The following is a 16131-nucleotide window of genomic DNA, read 5'->3' as shown; positions in this document are numbered from 1 at the left end:
AGATCATTAAAGAAAGCAAACATTTTTTTCAGAGAGAGAAAGAAAATAACATCTGAATGCACCAACATGGCCAATGGGGACAGAACAGCCTGCAAGGTAAAGGGCAGCAGGGTACACGTGTGCTCTGTGCTCTGACCAATTTTTAGAAGCCACACCATCAGTCTACTGACATTAGCCATCACTCCCTACCTAGGCAAATATAATTTTTAAGTATTCACATCTTTTAAAGAAACTAAATTGTAACATTTACATACATAACAAGATTTTTCAAAGCAAGTTTCCTGGGTTGTGGCTCTGATGCATTAAGAAAGAGTCTAGCATCCTGAAAAGCATGCTTGTTTGGTTTAGACTGGATATAAAAGAAAAACATATTCTCTTTGTCAGAGAAACGTTGCAAATGCTAAAGTACGTTAAACCTATGTTCCTGTATGTAGCTTCAGGCTTCACTATCCAGCAGGTAGTGTCAAAGGTAAAGGAAGGTGTATTGCCCCCCCAGATTCCCAGAATTCCCTGCCTTATGTTGGTAGTCCACAAATCTAAGGTTTCTCAACAAATGCTAAAGTATATTTCCCAAAATGCTGCCCTGTGTCTTTATAAACAATATCAGCCGCATTTATCTGCTTATTCTACTAATTCTAATAATAATAATATTAATAAAAAAATACTATAACTACTTCAAGTTATTGTAAATTTGAAACACATTTATGGTTTATTACTACTAGGTTTCATTTCTTTTGCTTTGGCCAAGGGGTTTATCAGTAATGATAACAATATATACATAAAGTATGAATGAAACACGTCTCACTGTATTTTTCCATAACCAAAATGTAAAAATGAGACCAGTTTTCCATGAACTTTTCTGGCAGCTGGAAAACTCCCATGAATTGTTGGAAACTGCCACTGAGTTTGAATTTCTGGCAATTGAGAAGCTTGGCATTTCACTTCATCCCTGTAAATAAAAAGCTATATCAATGCTAATCATGATAGCAGGGTGCAACCACTGCTCCAAGTTCTACCTTTCCTCAAAGGACGTGACTCTATTTCAAGTTTCCAAAAGTTGAATCTGTTCATCTGGACATAGCGTTTTGTGGGAGAAACGTTTCATCACTCATCCAAGTGACTTCTTCAGTCTCAGCTGACTGCAGGTTATTTCAAGTTATTCTATTAAGTTCTAAGGAGATAAAATTCAATATTATGATTTCCATGTATTGTTTTATTGGGTTCATTCAATGACTTGAATTGTCTTCACTGTTCACATTTCTATGCTTTCCAAAACTTTGATTAAAATGCCATTATCACGAACAGAAATTGTGGCCAGGTCTAGAAATACAACCCCAGTCGTAACAAGCCAGCTTTCCCTTTACAGTGAGGTCTCGCTGCTTAAAGGCCCTGCTTCCCTTTACCAGAAACAACCAAACGGGTGAAAAAAAGACATGGATGGGTTTATAGAACTTCACATTAAGAGCAACACCTGCAAAGAAAGAGCAGCTGGAGGAAAATGTGACACATTTGAAACTTAAAAGGAAAGCAATGAAATGAGACATTATCTTGCTCAGTCTGTGCAGGACCAATAACCAGACAGCCTCCACATTTTATTTGTCTTCTGTCTGCAGTCTCACGTGACTCACACTTGTGTGAAAACAAACAGTATATTTTCTTTTGCTTGTACATTTAACATGAATTCAGCCAGATTTCTGAATCTTCTTTTACTTCATTTTCTTTGGATTAAAAATGTTGTTCTTGCACCGGTCTCAGCCACTACCTAGAGCAATGAGGCTGGTTATAGGTCACTGTGTAAAAAGGATGTGTGGTATAAGGCATACCCCGCCCTCTCCTTTAGTTTCATATCAGTAATTCCGTCTTTGGACACCAGTTTGTTAAAAACGAGAATCCCAATAACCATGTTAACCTGCCGAAGAGAAGAGGTACAAGATTAAAGCACAGCAAAGACACTTTCATTACTTTCATTGCATGCAGCACTGCTCTGGTGATGGCAGTAATGGAAAGCAATGGTGGTGATGTTCATCATAATGAGACGATGGCAGCAGCATGCATGTAAATTAGTCACATCGCACATTAGCTGTACTTACTGTAGGCTTAGCATTGCAAATACTAAATGGTACCAGGCCAAATATTAGTGTCACAAAATGAAGAATGAATGTTAAAAGAAAACTAACACAGACATTATTTTTAATGGAAATGGTACGCTAAAAAAAAATACATAAAATGTGAGTTCTGCAAAATCAAAGGTGGTGGTTTTTTAATTCATACAGTCTTACTGCCTTGAACATTCGCCCTCTATAAAACTCTCTGGTAAAACCCGCTCCAATAGTGTTCCAGCGTGTCTGCATATTGCAGAAGTAGCTCTTTATTATAGAAGCAGCTTGTGGAAAATAAGGACACCCAAACAAGCTGTTCACTTGTGGTGAGAAGAGGCAAATTGGGAAGTGAATCACCGAAACTGTAGCTAATAGATTTGATTAACAAAACAAGGACTGTGTCAGTGCAGTGTGCTTTCTGCCGAAGTTTGTCTGTGATTTAATTCTGGTTTGGGCCAAACACTACATGGGGGTTAATATAGGTCAGTACAACAACAGCTGTGAGAAGCTGGAAGTTTAACATCTTATACGAATTCTACATATATACAGTGGCTTGCAAAAGTATTCGGCCCCCTTGAACTTTTCCACATTTTGTCACATTACAGCCACAAACATGAATCAATTTGATTGGAATTCCATGTGAAAGACCAATACAAAGTGGTGTACACGTGAGAAGTGGAACGAAAATCATACATGATTCCAAACATTTTTTACAAATAAACAGTGTTGGGTAAGTTACTTTAAATTAGTAACTTAGTTACATTACTAGTTACTTCTATCAAAAGTAACTCAGTTACTTCAAGTTACTGGTTACTTTCAAAGTAACTAGTTACTAGGGAAAGTAACTTCGGTTTTACTCAGAATTCTCTTGTTAATGTGTTGCTTCCATAACTGGATACCCAGCAAGATTGCCAGTCTTCTAGCTTGCTTACTTGCCACAAGTGCACTGTGCCACCTACCAATAGAAAGGAAAAAATAATGTGCACATTTCCACGAGAGAAATCCCACGCCTGGACCGTCGTTGACCGCTGCTGATTCTAGCCTGCTTTTTACATCCAACACAAAAACTGCAGTCGTGGTGCTTTCGATTGTACTCAGAACTCAGAAATTCTGCCTTCTGAATAGGAAGATGTAGGTAACACCAGACTGCAGATGAGCTGCATACAGAGCTGGACTGGGACAAAAAAATCGTCCCGGGGATTTTGACTAGAGACCGGCCCACCATTATTGGAAAAATCATAAAGCCTTTGAATGAAAATAAACACTGTTGTGACAGTGATGTACACTGTTCTGATGGTATATATGTATCAATCTATCAATTGTTTGTTGTAAGACTCAGATAATTATTTTTTTAAAACCGAAACATTTTAAATGAGAATAAGAAAGAAAAGTATTTCTTTGTGTCCCCCTTTCCCTGTTAATGCCCTACATGGACCCCTGGCAAAGCTTTGCTAGACCCGCCCCTGCACAGTTACCAGCTGTCAGCTACATAGAAAAGCATCCTGGTGTTATTTGTCTCTCAGAAACAGTTCATAACTTCCCTTCAACTCATTCATGTCACCTAAAAGGTAAACCTGTTTCTCCATCACCTGTTCAGCTCTGATGATCCAGTAAGGACATCTCCTGGTTTCATCTTCATGTTTCCCTCTCACCAGATAACCAAACCGATATCATGACCAGCAGCTTTTACAGCTCTGGCTCCAGCAAACATCAGGTGATACTAGAAAGTAATATTAAATAAATTCTAACAACAGCTGATCAAGCTTAAACGTGCTGCTGTTGTTTAACGCGACATCCATTGGTTTCCTCTTTGTGCCGCAAAGTGGGCGATAAACAAACAAGAGAGAAAAGCTGATCAGCTGATCATTGATCAGTTTCATGATTGAAGTAGAAACAGGAGAGGGAGGGGGAGAGAATGAGAGAAGAAGAGGTAGCTGTGCAGCGTAAACACAGACTAACTCCAGCTTTGTGTCTTTTTCATTGTAGCTGAAGTCCGGGACAAACTGTTTTCACCTTTCAAACTTTTTTCACCTCAATACAAAACGCATAATATTTTCTCTGAATTCGAGACGATTCTGAGACGGTTGGCAACTCTAATAATTAACCGTATGAACAAAATAAAGTTCAACATCATTAACATCATAGCACCCACCATGCTAGCTAGTACGCAGTGCGAAAAAGTCAGCACAAGGAAAATAAACTCCACCTAAACTTGGTTTATATCTGACCCAGATAGACTGCAGGTCATAACTTCTTACCTGAAGTTCAGTTCACCTGACACCGGCGGCCGCTTCGGGTCTCTCCTCCTCTTCCCTCCCTTTTCCTTCATCCACCTGCTGGCTTCCACCACTTGCTAATGTTACTGAATCTGTGGAAGCTCCGTGATAGCCACCACACGAAGTAACGAATAACGAGCCTATCTAAATCCCAGTAACGAGTAACGCGTTCCTGATTTTGGCATAATAACTAGTTACCGTGCTCGTTACCACAATAATAACGTAATTACTGTAACGCGTTACTTAATAATGCGTTAGTCCCAACACTGCAAATAAATAACTGCAAAGTGGGGTGTGCATAAGTATTCAGCCCCCTTTGGTCTGAGTGCAGTCAGTTGCCCATAGACATTGCCTGATGAGTGCTAATGACTAAATAGAGTGCACCTGTGTGTAATCTAATGTCAGTACAAATACCGCTGCTCTGTGACGGCCTCAGAGGTTGTCTAAGAGAATATTGGGAGCAACAACACCATGAAGTCCAAAGAACACACCAGACAGGTCAAGGATAAAGTTATTGAGAAATTTAAAGCAGGCTTAGGCTACAAAAAGATTTCCCAAGCCTTGAACATCCCACGGAGCACTGTTCAAGCCATCATTCAGAAATGGAAGGAGTATGGCACAACTGTAAACCTACCAAGACAAGGCCGTCCACCTAAACTCACAGGCCGAACAAGGAGACCGCTGATCAGAAATGCAGCCAAAAGGCCCATGGTGACTCTGGACGAACTGCAGAGATCTACAGCTCAGGTGGGGGAATCTGTCCATAGGACAACTATTAGTCATGCACTGCACAAAGTTGGCCTTTATGGAAGAGTGGCAAGAAGAAAGCCATTGTTAACAGAAAACCATAAGAAGTCCCGTTTGCAGTTTGCCACAAGCCATGTGGGGGACACAGCAAACATGTGGAAGAAGGTGCTCTGGTCAGATGAGACCAAAATGGAACTTTTTGGCCAAAATGCAAAACGCTATGTGTGGCGGAAAACTAACACTGCACATCACTCTGAACACACCATCCCCACTGTCAAATATGGTGGAGGCAGCATCATGCTCTGGGGGTGCTTCTCTTCAGCAGGGACAGGGAAGCTGGTCAGAGTTGATGGGAAGATGGATGGAGACAAATACAGGGCAATCATGGAAGAAAACCTCTTGGAGTCTGCAAAAGACTTGAGACTGGGCCGGAGGTTCGCCTTCCAGCAGGACAACGACCCTAAACATAAAGCCAGGGCAACAATGGAATGGTTTAAAACAAAACATATCCATGTGTTAGAATGGCCCAGTCAAAGTCCAGATCTAAATCCAATCGAGAATCTGTGGCAAGATCTGAAAACTGCTGTTCAGAAACGCTGTCCATCTAATCTGACTGAGCTGGAGCTGTTTTGCAAAGAAGAATGGGCAAGGATTTCAGTCTGTAGATGTGCAAAGCTGGTAGAGACATACCCTAAAAGACTGGCAGCTGTAGTTGCAGCAAAAGGTGGTTCTACAAAGTATTGACTCAGGGGCTGAATAATTACGCACACCCCACTTTTCAGTTATTTATTTGTAAAAAATGTTTGGAATCATGTCTGATTTTCGTTCCACTTCTCACGTGTACACCACTTTGTATTGGTCTTTCACCTGGAATTCCAATCAAATTGATTCATGTTTGTGGCTGTAATGTGACAAAATGTGGAAAAGTTCAAGGGGGCCGAATACTTTTGCAAGCCACTGTACCTGATATAGCATATGAATATGATTATTAAAACTGCTATTTCTGATGCTGGTACAACTTGGCTTAATTATTTAACTTATTCAATGAACACGTGGAATGAGCAAAAACATTTCTATCACCCAGATTTTACTGGAATTACCTGTATATTATTATTGTTCTAATGATAAATTTGTATGTGCTGTAAACTAGAAAAAGGCCATTAAGTTAGGTGGCAATATTTAGAAAACCATGAATGAAGTAAAGGTAATGATAAAGGGAAAAGGTGGAGAAGAATCCACTGTGAATATTGACAAAGAAAAATGATGAGAGGAATTGAGGAGGTAAATGAGGAAGTAGGAAAGAAAACAAGGAACAGACAGCAGGAAGCATAAATAACATGAGGTAAAAATATAGAAAGCAGGAAAGGCAAGAAGCAAATGAGGCATAGACAAGGAAACAGAATAAAATTAATAGGAAAATTAATAAACATCAGAGATTATTATGGCAAATAAACAGCCTAGAAAAAAGAAGCGATAGAAAAGAGACAAATCAATACAAGGAAAAAAAAATCCACGAGGATTAAAGGTGGAAAACAAGGGATAAAGGGATGAAAAGAAAAAAAGGGATAAAAACTTCATGGAAATATGACAAATGTTGACGGAGTAAAGAAGGAAGTAAGATAAGAATGGAAGGTAGCAAAAGACAACAAAGAAGACAGGAACTGATTAAGAGCAGGAAAGTGCCATGGATGACACAGAGGAGAAAAGAAAGACTAAGGAGAAAATAAAGACGTGGGGCAGGAAAAGATGAAAAGGAAGCACATTGACAGGGAAATGGAAAAAAAAAAGGAGGGAAGGAAAAAAGGTAAAAAATAATAGGGAAGAGCAGGAAAAGGAGGAGGAAGTAAGCATGATAAGAGGAGACAGAAAAAATGAAAGATCAGGGAAAGGGAATATCCAATTGTGCAATGTTTTCAATGTTTTATTTTATGTTACACTGAGATTCCAGCACTAGTCATTGTCCAAAGGTCTAAATGGTGATGTATAGTAATGCTTAAACACAATAATAATATTATAATATTATTGTCCTGGGTCCATATTTCAATTTTAATGCTGAGTTTCTTTTAATCCTGCATTTTTATCATCTGGTACAGCACCAGTACCAAGACTGTTAGAATGATTAAAATGTATAGCAACTACTATAATGACTACTAGGTTTAATAAATCATTAAGCAGATACATGCATGAAATTGGCACATGATGGGAGCTATAGCTACAGGTTAAACTAATGCACTGAATACAAACACAGACTAAAAAGGAGAAATACCAAGACTACGGCTGCAGCGGGTCCCACAAATGCATAGAGAAGACCTCCTTCCAGAGACAGCCAGCAGCTACAAGAAAGAAGCAGGAAAACATGGAGGTTGAGGGAGGGAATTAATGTGGGAGAGATTTGAAGAGAAAGTGCAGGAACATGAAGGGTTTGAATGTGGTGAAAAAGAAGTGAACGATTGATGAGACAGGAAAAAAGAGAGGTCAATTACACAGCAAACAAACCTTCAGCCATGTGTAATACTCTGCCATTAATAGTTAAAGAAGAGGTAGCATACAGTGACAGATCTATAGGACAACTTGCTTACTAGCTTGGTGTTCCATAACCCTTTGCCTTGGTGAATCCCACTGAGATCGCCACTACTAGAGCAGGGAGACCTGGGAGGAAATAAAAATGGACTTTAACATAGAGATTGTGTGGTAGATGACTACACACAAAAGGAAGTGAAGAAAAGAGTGAACAGGTAATGAAAGGTAAAACAGCAGGAAGGAAGGCACAAAGTAGGCAAGAAAAGGACGGTAACCTGGAAAAGTAGGGAAAAAAAAGATATAAGAGGAACTGACGCAAACAAAGAGGGAAAAAGGGAAAGGGGATAAAAAAAGACAAGAAAAAAGCAGGAAGCAAAAAAGGAGGAAAAACGGGACGAATAAGGTGAATAAGCACAAGAAGAAAGAAGGTAAATAAAATTGGTGAGAGAGAAAGCCCACCCCAGCCGAGACACAAGAAACGCTTGCGTATGATGCGATTCCTGAGGCGGCCTGTCACTGCCATGTAGGACTGCCATGCCTCTGTCAGAACCCAGCAGAATGAAGACAGGAAGAAGAAATGAAGCAACGCAGCAATCAGGGTGCATAAGATCTGAAACAACAGGCGAAGACAGGAAACAAGTATGAAGAAACTTTATTCATTAATACATACTCTGGCAAAGAACATGACTGCAGCCATGTCAGTGATTCTCAGTCATATGGCTGCATACAGTAGAATGTCATTTAAAACCCGTCTTTTCATTACACTACCTTTAATTGGCCCAACTGGCTACTACCATTCACTAGGGAAGAGTTTGGCTAGGGAAGAGTTTGGCTCACCTTATTCCGTGTCTGCGTCTGTCCAATGAGAATAAGAGCATTGGACGAGATGATGGAGAGGCAGAAGTTAATGAGGATGACTGAACGCTCAGACCGGATGTACCTGCAGGAGGATGAAAGAGACACCTATGACTGAAACTAGCAGTCAGACCTACGGAAAAGATCGGGGCATCAACTCCAAGGCTTTCTCGAGATTCTGTGGTGTTTTCGTACCACAGCACCAAATACTAATTCAGGATGTTCTGTAGTGCCAGTTTATTAACATCTTTGAACTATGAGAGGAAACACATGCAGACAGAGAGAGAGTATACAAACTTCACACAGAAAAAACACAGCTGACTAGCAGGACTTGAACCCAGATACTCTCACTGTGACACAACAGTGCTAGCCCTAAATCTGTCAAGCAGAAATCTGTTACAGTGTTTCTGTATTGTTCCAACAACAGAACATATCTTTAAGAGGGATGCAAAGATTCTAGACATATAGTGATCTTCAAAATAACAATCTGGTACCAAGTGCAAAGACTTTTTTTTGTATATTCTGTTTTTAGTTGTCTGTTCCCTTTTTTTTCCTGGGGGACACAAGTAAGTAATAATAATTCTGAAATATATATCAGGTATTAATACATATCTGTCACTGACATATACATGATGCTTTATTTGCTCATATACTGATAACAGTCAATAAGGCCTATATCAGCCGATACCAATATCGAGGTAATATGTCAGTGCATCTCTAACTCTTATGTAAGAGGTGATTCTTAATGCTGACTTTTATCACCAAGTTTGAAGCAAACTGTAAAACTCTCCTCAGTGTATGACTGAAGGTCTATTTGACAGAGTTTGTTCAAATTATCTTTAATTGTTATTTAATTTGATTATCATTTTTAGCGTGAACGCATGAAAAGTTCGTCATACTATATTAGGACATTTCAACAGTGTAAAACCAGTCTGACAGTCACCACTCTCGTTGGTGAATAAAGTCATGTTTACAATTAGGCCCAATATCAGTCAACATGAGCACTGTATTTATGTATACACACATATATATACATACATATATATACATATACAGATAGATAGATATACAGATAGATAGATAGACAGATAGATAGATAGACAGATAGACAGATAGACAGATAGATATTTTTTTATATTTTGGGTTAAATTCATTTTACAATTTACATCAATTTTCCAGAATACACTGAACATACTTTTTGTGCAACATTCACTGAGGTAAACCTGTCTTGTCATTACACTACCTGTAATTGGCCCAACTAGCCACTACCATTCACTAGGGAGGAGTTTGGCAAGTAACTGATGGTAATCAGCATGCAAAATAGGTTGCAAAGAGGTATACAGTGCTTCACTGAAAACTGGTGCTTTAGTTGCTAACAGAGTTGCCATGGTTACCTGTACTTTGCTTGGAAGACTCTGACTTGTCTGCAAACATTCACAAACTACTCATCGAGCAGTAGCGAAAAGAAAGAGAGCAAAAAGTGTGATACAAACCGAGAATAGTTTTGTTTTTTGTTTTTTTCCAGCTGTAGTCAAAACAATCACAGAGAGTTTTTTGGTGCAGCAGCCTCTGGTTTCACTTACATACAGTCAGTCTCCAGCAAAAAAAATGACCAGCTATTTGGGGAATACACGTTTTCCCTAGAGGACTCTAAAAAGTCCGGATAAAGTACGGATAAAAAAACCCAAAAACAAAACAAAACTAGAATTAGGTGTTATATCACATTTCAGCTGCTTAGCCAATTAGTCCTCTAGTAAAAGAAAAACATCGTATATATTTTGTGACTTCAAAAAAGTTTGCTGTGGTACATGATAGCAAAGCTCACGTTTTTTCAGTTTCTAAACCTCAAAAGGGGAAAACTAGAATTCTTTGTTGTTCTATAAATCCACCAACTGGTTCAGGTACAGTTTACATCCATTTCTCTCCAGACTCATATAGATCAAGTGGAGACTCAAGGATTTGATAGGATGGCACCATTACTCTCACCATTCAGTATCCAAACAAATGTGAAATAGAGGCTCGGTTTTAATGAGATGCTCTCTTTAGGCCTGGGTATCGTCACTGATTTCTATAACTGATTATATTCTGATTCACAAGGTCCTGATTCAATACGAACCCCCGATTTCGCTTCGATTCAATTTAATTCAATTTTGACTCCGACAGTCAGAAATATTATAATTATGATCATTTATCAGTACATATCCATATTTTTATATCCATATTTAGTATAAAAACAAAACTGACATTTGTGAGACTTCATCAGAGGTTTAAACATCGCAGCAGATGCTTTTGTGTCAAAGTAACTGAGGATGAAACAGAAAAATATGAAGGAAATTTTCTTGGCCTGGCTTTTTACAGCAGATAACCGCCTTAAAAATATTCTGCAGTAGATCAAAAACTGAAAAAAAAAAAAAAAATTAAACAACATATGAACATGCTGCTGAGGTGAAGCAAAGCAAAGTGCAAGAGGTTTTAATTACACAACTAAGTGTTTTGCAGTTTGGCATAATTTGTAAAAGTTTAAATTTCTTCGATATTGAACAGCAGAAATTAGGTTTTCTTGCAGGAAGACAAGAAAAAAAACTGCGGCCGACAACACTGTACACAACGGTAGTCTGGTGCTTAGTAAGCGATTAATGCAGAAAATAGAGATTCTTGATGGTAAACTGGTCTTGAAGTATACTGAGAGAAAGAGCTGTGAAAGAAGAGTGATTTTATTATGGTGGGAGCAAAACTGCCAAAGTAAGAGGGCATTTTTTACTATGCTTTTCAGATGTTAAGCATAGTTTTGGTCTTCTTTTGTTGCTAATTCAGTGAATTTTGGTTCGAGATTGACGAAAAACCTGCAGCTTCAGAATCTGTGAGATGATGGCATGTCCGCGTACGTGCTGTTGTATCACATTTTGTGTTTATACGTTTGAGCAGAATCCATTTACCTGCTATTTTGGCTTTTTGGTGGTTGCTGAAATAGTTTTGTGAGCTTTACGCTGAGATTCTGGTGTTTCTGACAATCAGGATTTAATGTATGGATTATTTAAACTAAAATCAATTTGAATCAGAAAAAAGCCACCCCTAGCTCTCACGACTCATCAAGTGATGCTACTGACCGCATGCAGTCTGATGACGTCACATTTTAGGACCTGCTCGGATTACTTTGAACCCTGGGCGAGCAGGTACTAAAAAATACCTGGTATCAGGTGCTATGACCTAATGGAAAACTCTGAAAATTGTGGCGACCCAAGTAGTTACTAATGGAAAAGGTACTTTAGGTACAGCTTTGGAAACTAGAAGATGTTACATTCTCAATCTACACTGTAACATTAGATTTTGGCTATACTGCTTATTTAAGAGCTTTTAATAATTTTGTATGCTTTTTAATAAAATTAAACACAATCTTTGAAAGTCTTAAAACCAGCAGAAAGCATGCTTTTAGTAGCACTGTCCTTTTGTCCTTGATAGATTTAAGTCAGATGGTTCATAACCTCCCACCTGATGAGCTGCTAGTCTGTTGTTAACACATTAATCACAGCCCTGTGCTAATATTTTTAATGCAAGCTGTAATATCTCACCTCCAGACAGACACATAGATGATGATGAGTAGCAGCAATGTCAGTGAAGACACTCCACAGCCTACAATCAGTGTCACAGACGGGAGTTGTGTCTTATCCATGTTCTGCAAATGAAAGGAAGGAGGACAAAAAAGAAAAATGTGAAATACAATCAAGATCTATTCCACTTTATTTGATAAAGTGAAAAGTGAATAATGAAAAAGCCCGTTGCTGCAAACAAAGTCAGAGGGACTCATCAGTGGGGTCTTGCAGATCTGTTGTGTGCACAGAATTTGACAAGAGCTGACAGCAGAAAAGAAAAATCCATGTTGGCTTGATTTGTTGAGTTTTCAACTCCTAACTGGGTCATCCATGGTTGTAATGCAGTGGAGTCCATTTTCCTGTTGTTAGGTAAACGTGTAAGCAAATACATTAAAGAACCACTATCTATATTAAATTTATATGTAATATGGATGGATTTAGTTTTTATTATGTGAAACTCTAGCTAATAAAGCAGGTGGCCCAGCACACAAAAAAACATTGAGCTAGAACTGTGCGATATGACGAAATATATTGGATGACGAAATTAAAACATCTATCGTTTCATATTATATGTTATCATTTGTTTGGTGGTGTCACAAAATCCACTGTTTATGGCAATATTTTTTCATCATTTCAGAGAATACCAGCATGGCCAGTGAAGATGAGGCAGAACCAGGTAGCTCGAAACAGAAGGACCAGTCAAAACAAATTGAGGACCTTATTCCTAAACGAGGGGCTACCTCTGTAGCATGGACCTGGTTTGGTTATGAAAAGTCTGACATGGACACGGAGAAAACTTTACTACGCAAACAGATCCCCACCACAGACTCCAACACAACAAACCTCTTCTACCATCTGCGCAAGAAATGAAAGAGTATGGAGATAGTTTAAGGATGAGGAGCAAAAAAGAGCCATCAGGTGCTCAAAATAAACCTTAGACTCAAACGTTAGAACCGGCTTTTCCCTGCACCACGCCGTGTAATAAATACTCATATATAGTTTCATGCATCGGTCAAAACACTCGACACCAGGTACACGAGGCCCAGCTGAAAACACTTCACACGAGTCGAGTTGCATGAGATTCACAGAATTTACAGAAAATGAACTATTTTGTGATATATATTGTTATCTGGATGAGATTTTGGTCATATCGCACCGCCCTACTTTGAGCCTAGTGTAATGGCTGCACAGGATAAGATTAGTAGAGGTGTAGAGTAGGTAGTTAGTAGAGGTGTAAAGGTTAGCAGGATGACACACACACACACACACACACACACACACACACACACACACACACACACGTAGAGATTCTGAAAGAATGCTCCTGCTTTTTTGCTGCTTTCAGTTTGACAGTAAGGTGACTTCAAGGTGATTTAGGAAGAAACCACAATACTTCCAATCAGCAGAAATGCACACACACCACCCACACACACAGACATGGACAATTTATGCATACAAAGTCAATTTCCATATTGAACAGGCAAATTAAAATAAAGGAAAATGAAGAAGTGACACCTTCACTGTTTTTTCATTCCCAAAACCTTATCCACCACTGTCTTGGTCACCATAGCAACCATGTAACCATGTACCATCTGCAGCAGCTGTTTAGAAATAACTAGGTTTAGAACTATGTGTCTAAACCTTTAGTGTTCTTATTTCATATCACGCATGTTTTAATACAAGAACAATAATTACATATACCTTTCAACTGAATTTAGCAAATGTATGATCCACATTTCACTTTCATTCATTTTTATATATACACTTTAACCAATGACAAGGGCTAAAGAGCTATGTGAAAACATCTTCAGAGCTAACAAACAAACAATTCATCACAGAAAATGAAAACCAACAAAAATGGCTATGGCGAGTCAGAGTCAACCAAACATCTATCAGAAACAGTTATTTTATTTTCTTAAAGTAAAACCTTGTAAAAGAAGCATCGTCTCCACCAGAGGTAAGTTGTCTCACAAGTTATGTCTGTGTGAGGCATGTCAGACAATCTGTCGTTGACTCTGCTTTCACTGCTCTGAGTTCAATTATGATCTGTGCTTTGTATGGAAACACAGCTAGCATCAGCAAGTAAATGAGGTTCAGTGACAATGCCTGGTCTAATAAAACAAGCAAGTTGACCAGGTTCAGGCTTAGCAGCAGATCTATGAGATCTATGGATGCAGTTTTCCACTTTACTATTTATCTTGTCCTATCCATGCTCTAGACTGCGCCGCTATTTTCCTCCTCTGACACGTGAACCGAAATCAGTTGATTCTACTGCAGGTGCAAGAACTGATAAGCAGGATTGATAGGCAGGCAGATTAACAATTCCAAGGAATTGGACTACCGGTTCTCTATTCCCATCCCTAGTTATAAGCCAAAATGCTTTGGCCTGATCAAAGCACATCTCGCCATAAGGTTAGCTCATTACAGTAATATCTATAGCGGGGGTGAGGGAACTCCAGGCCTCAAGGGCCAGTGTCCTGCAGGTTTTAGATGTGCCCTTGATCCAACACAGCTGATTTAAATGGCTAAATTACATCCTCAACATGTTTTGAAGTTCTCCAGAGGCCTGGTAATGAACTAATCATTTGGTTCAGGTGTGTTGACCCAGGGTGATCTAAGGCTACGTTCACACTGCAGGCAAAAGCGCATCAAATCCGATTTTTTTGACCCTATGCGACTCATATCCGATCATGGTATGACAGTGTTAACGGCACAAATCCGATATTTTCAAATCCGATCTGGGTATGTGGTACTGAATCCGATACATATCCGATGTTTTAGAAAGCGACTGCTGTTTGAATGGTCATGTCGCATTAAATCCGTCTTTTACGTCACTGACACAAGACAGACGCCAATTATCAGCGCAGGAGAAGACATCGCAAACGCTTCCTCGCCATCCAGTGTAGATGTCAGTTAAACTGTTGGGAAGACAACGTTGGAGAAACGTGAACATTTTATTTGTACTGTATAATCTGCAGATTCTGACAGAAATCTGCAACTATCCTTTGAAGCACCGATCCTCTAAAACAGCAATAAGGATAATTATTAGGTTATCTACATTATTATGTAAATAACAAAATAACTTAAAGCAAAAATTGGGAGACGTAAAGTCTGAAGTCTTTATATTAAGGGCCATCAGTCAAACAATACTGTTTGCTCTGGGTCTAAACAGAGCACGTTGTGTGTGACATCTTCTTTTGCGCATGCGGGCCGCTTTGATCGTTCACACTAGAGCGCGTTAGCTGTCGCATTTTATTTGTAGTATGAACAAGCAGACAAAAAAATCTGATTTGATCAAAAAATCGGAATTGAGCATTAAGACCTGCAGTGTGAACGTAGCCTAAAACCTGCAGGATACCGGCCCTTGAGGCCTGGAGTTCCCTCACCCCTGATCTAGGGCAAGATTCACAATAATCTATCTGAAATTGTAAATATTTCAATAAATATCTCTAAAAATGTGAAACGAATGGTTGCAACATAGTAACTCTAAAAGAATCATAAAGTCAGTAGGTAGCATGACTACTAGTACGAAATGTTATACCAGTTCATCTAATATGTTCACAGTATTTCAATGAAGTTAAGTCGTTAACATTTTTGACTTACTACAGGCTGAGTGCTCAGATGCATCTGAGGGATTATGAAGATCACATCATAAAACTTTAGTACATGTGAAAATATTTTGCTCTCATGCCTTCACCACCAGATTAGCGTCATTCATTTCTACAAAAAGCTATCAGCAGCATGGCAGCACAAAGCAACCATCAGCAATCAATGATTTCCAGATGCATAACCCAGCAACTCAGTGTGTCATGATTTTCCTTGGAGTGTATTTCATCTACTGCTAATACCACAGCAGAATAGACAGTTCTCAACATGTGAGCTGGTTCTCAGGATACAACAAGACAGAACTAGTTCCACAGTGTTGTGGTTTACATATTCGCTTGGCAAGTGAAAGTTTTGTGGTTTGATTGCAGCTTAGAGACCCTAAGCCTTTTATGGTTTTGTCAGTAAGTGCATCCGACGTAACTCCACTCCGATAAATAA

General features: G+C 39.0%; 1 protein-coding gene across 11 annotated transcripts in view; it reads right to left on the bottom strand.

Moving 5' to 3' along the window:
- adgrb1a (adhesion G protein-coupled receptor B1a) overlaps positions 1-16131 on the bottom strand; it is a 230338-nt gene that overhangs the window by 26254 nt on the left and 187953 nt on the right. For all 11 annotated transcript variants that reach the window (XM_025911392.1, XM_025911382.1, XM_025911386.1 and 8 more), the window contains 6 exons: positions 12067-12170; positions 8480-8582; positions 8102-8252; positions 7702-7771; positions 7389-7455; positions 1824-1909 (listed from right to left, as the gene is read on the bottom strand). In XM_025911392.1, coding sequence (XP_025767177.1) covers positions 1824-1909; positions 7389-7455; positions 7702-7771; positions 8102-8252; positions 8480-8582; positions 12067-12170 — 581 coding nt within the window. The remainder of the gene's footprint in view (positions 1-1823; positions 1910-7388; positions 7456-7701; positions 7772-8101; positions 8253-8479; positions 8583-12066; positions 12171-16131) is intronic.

The sequence above is a fragment of the Oreochromis niloticus genome, linkage group LG11 (assembly GCF_001858045.2).
Source record: "Oreochromis niloticus isolate F11D_XX linkage group LG11, O_niloticus_UMD_NMBU, whole genome shotgun sequence".
Lineage (NCBI taxonomy): Eukaryota > Metazoa > Chordata > Actinopteri > Cichliformes > Cichlidae > Oreochromis > Oreochromis niloticus.
This window is presented reverse-complemented; position numbering and strand designations above follow the sequence as displayed.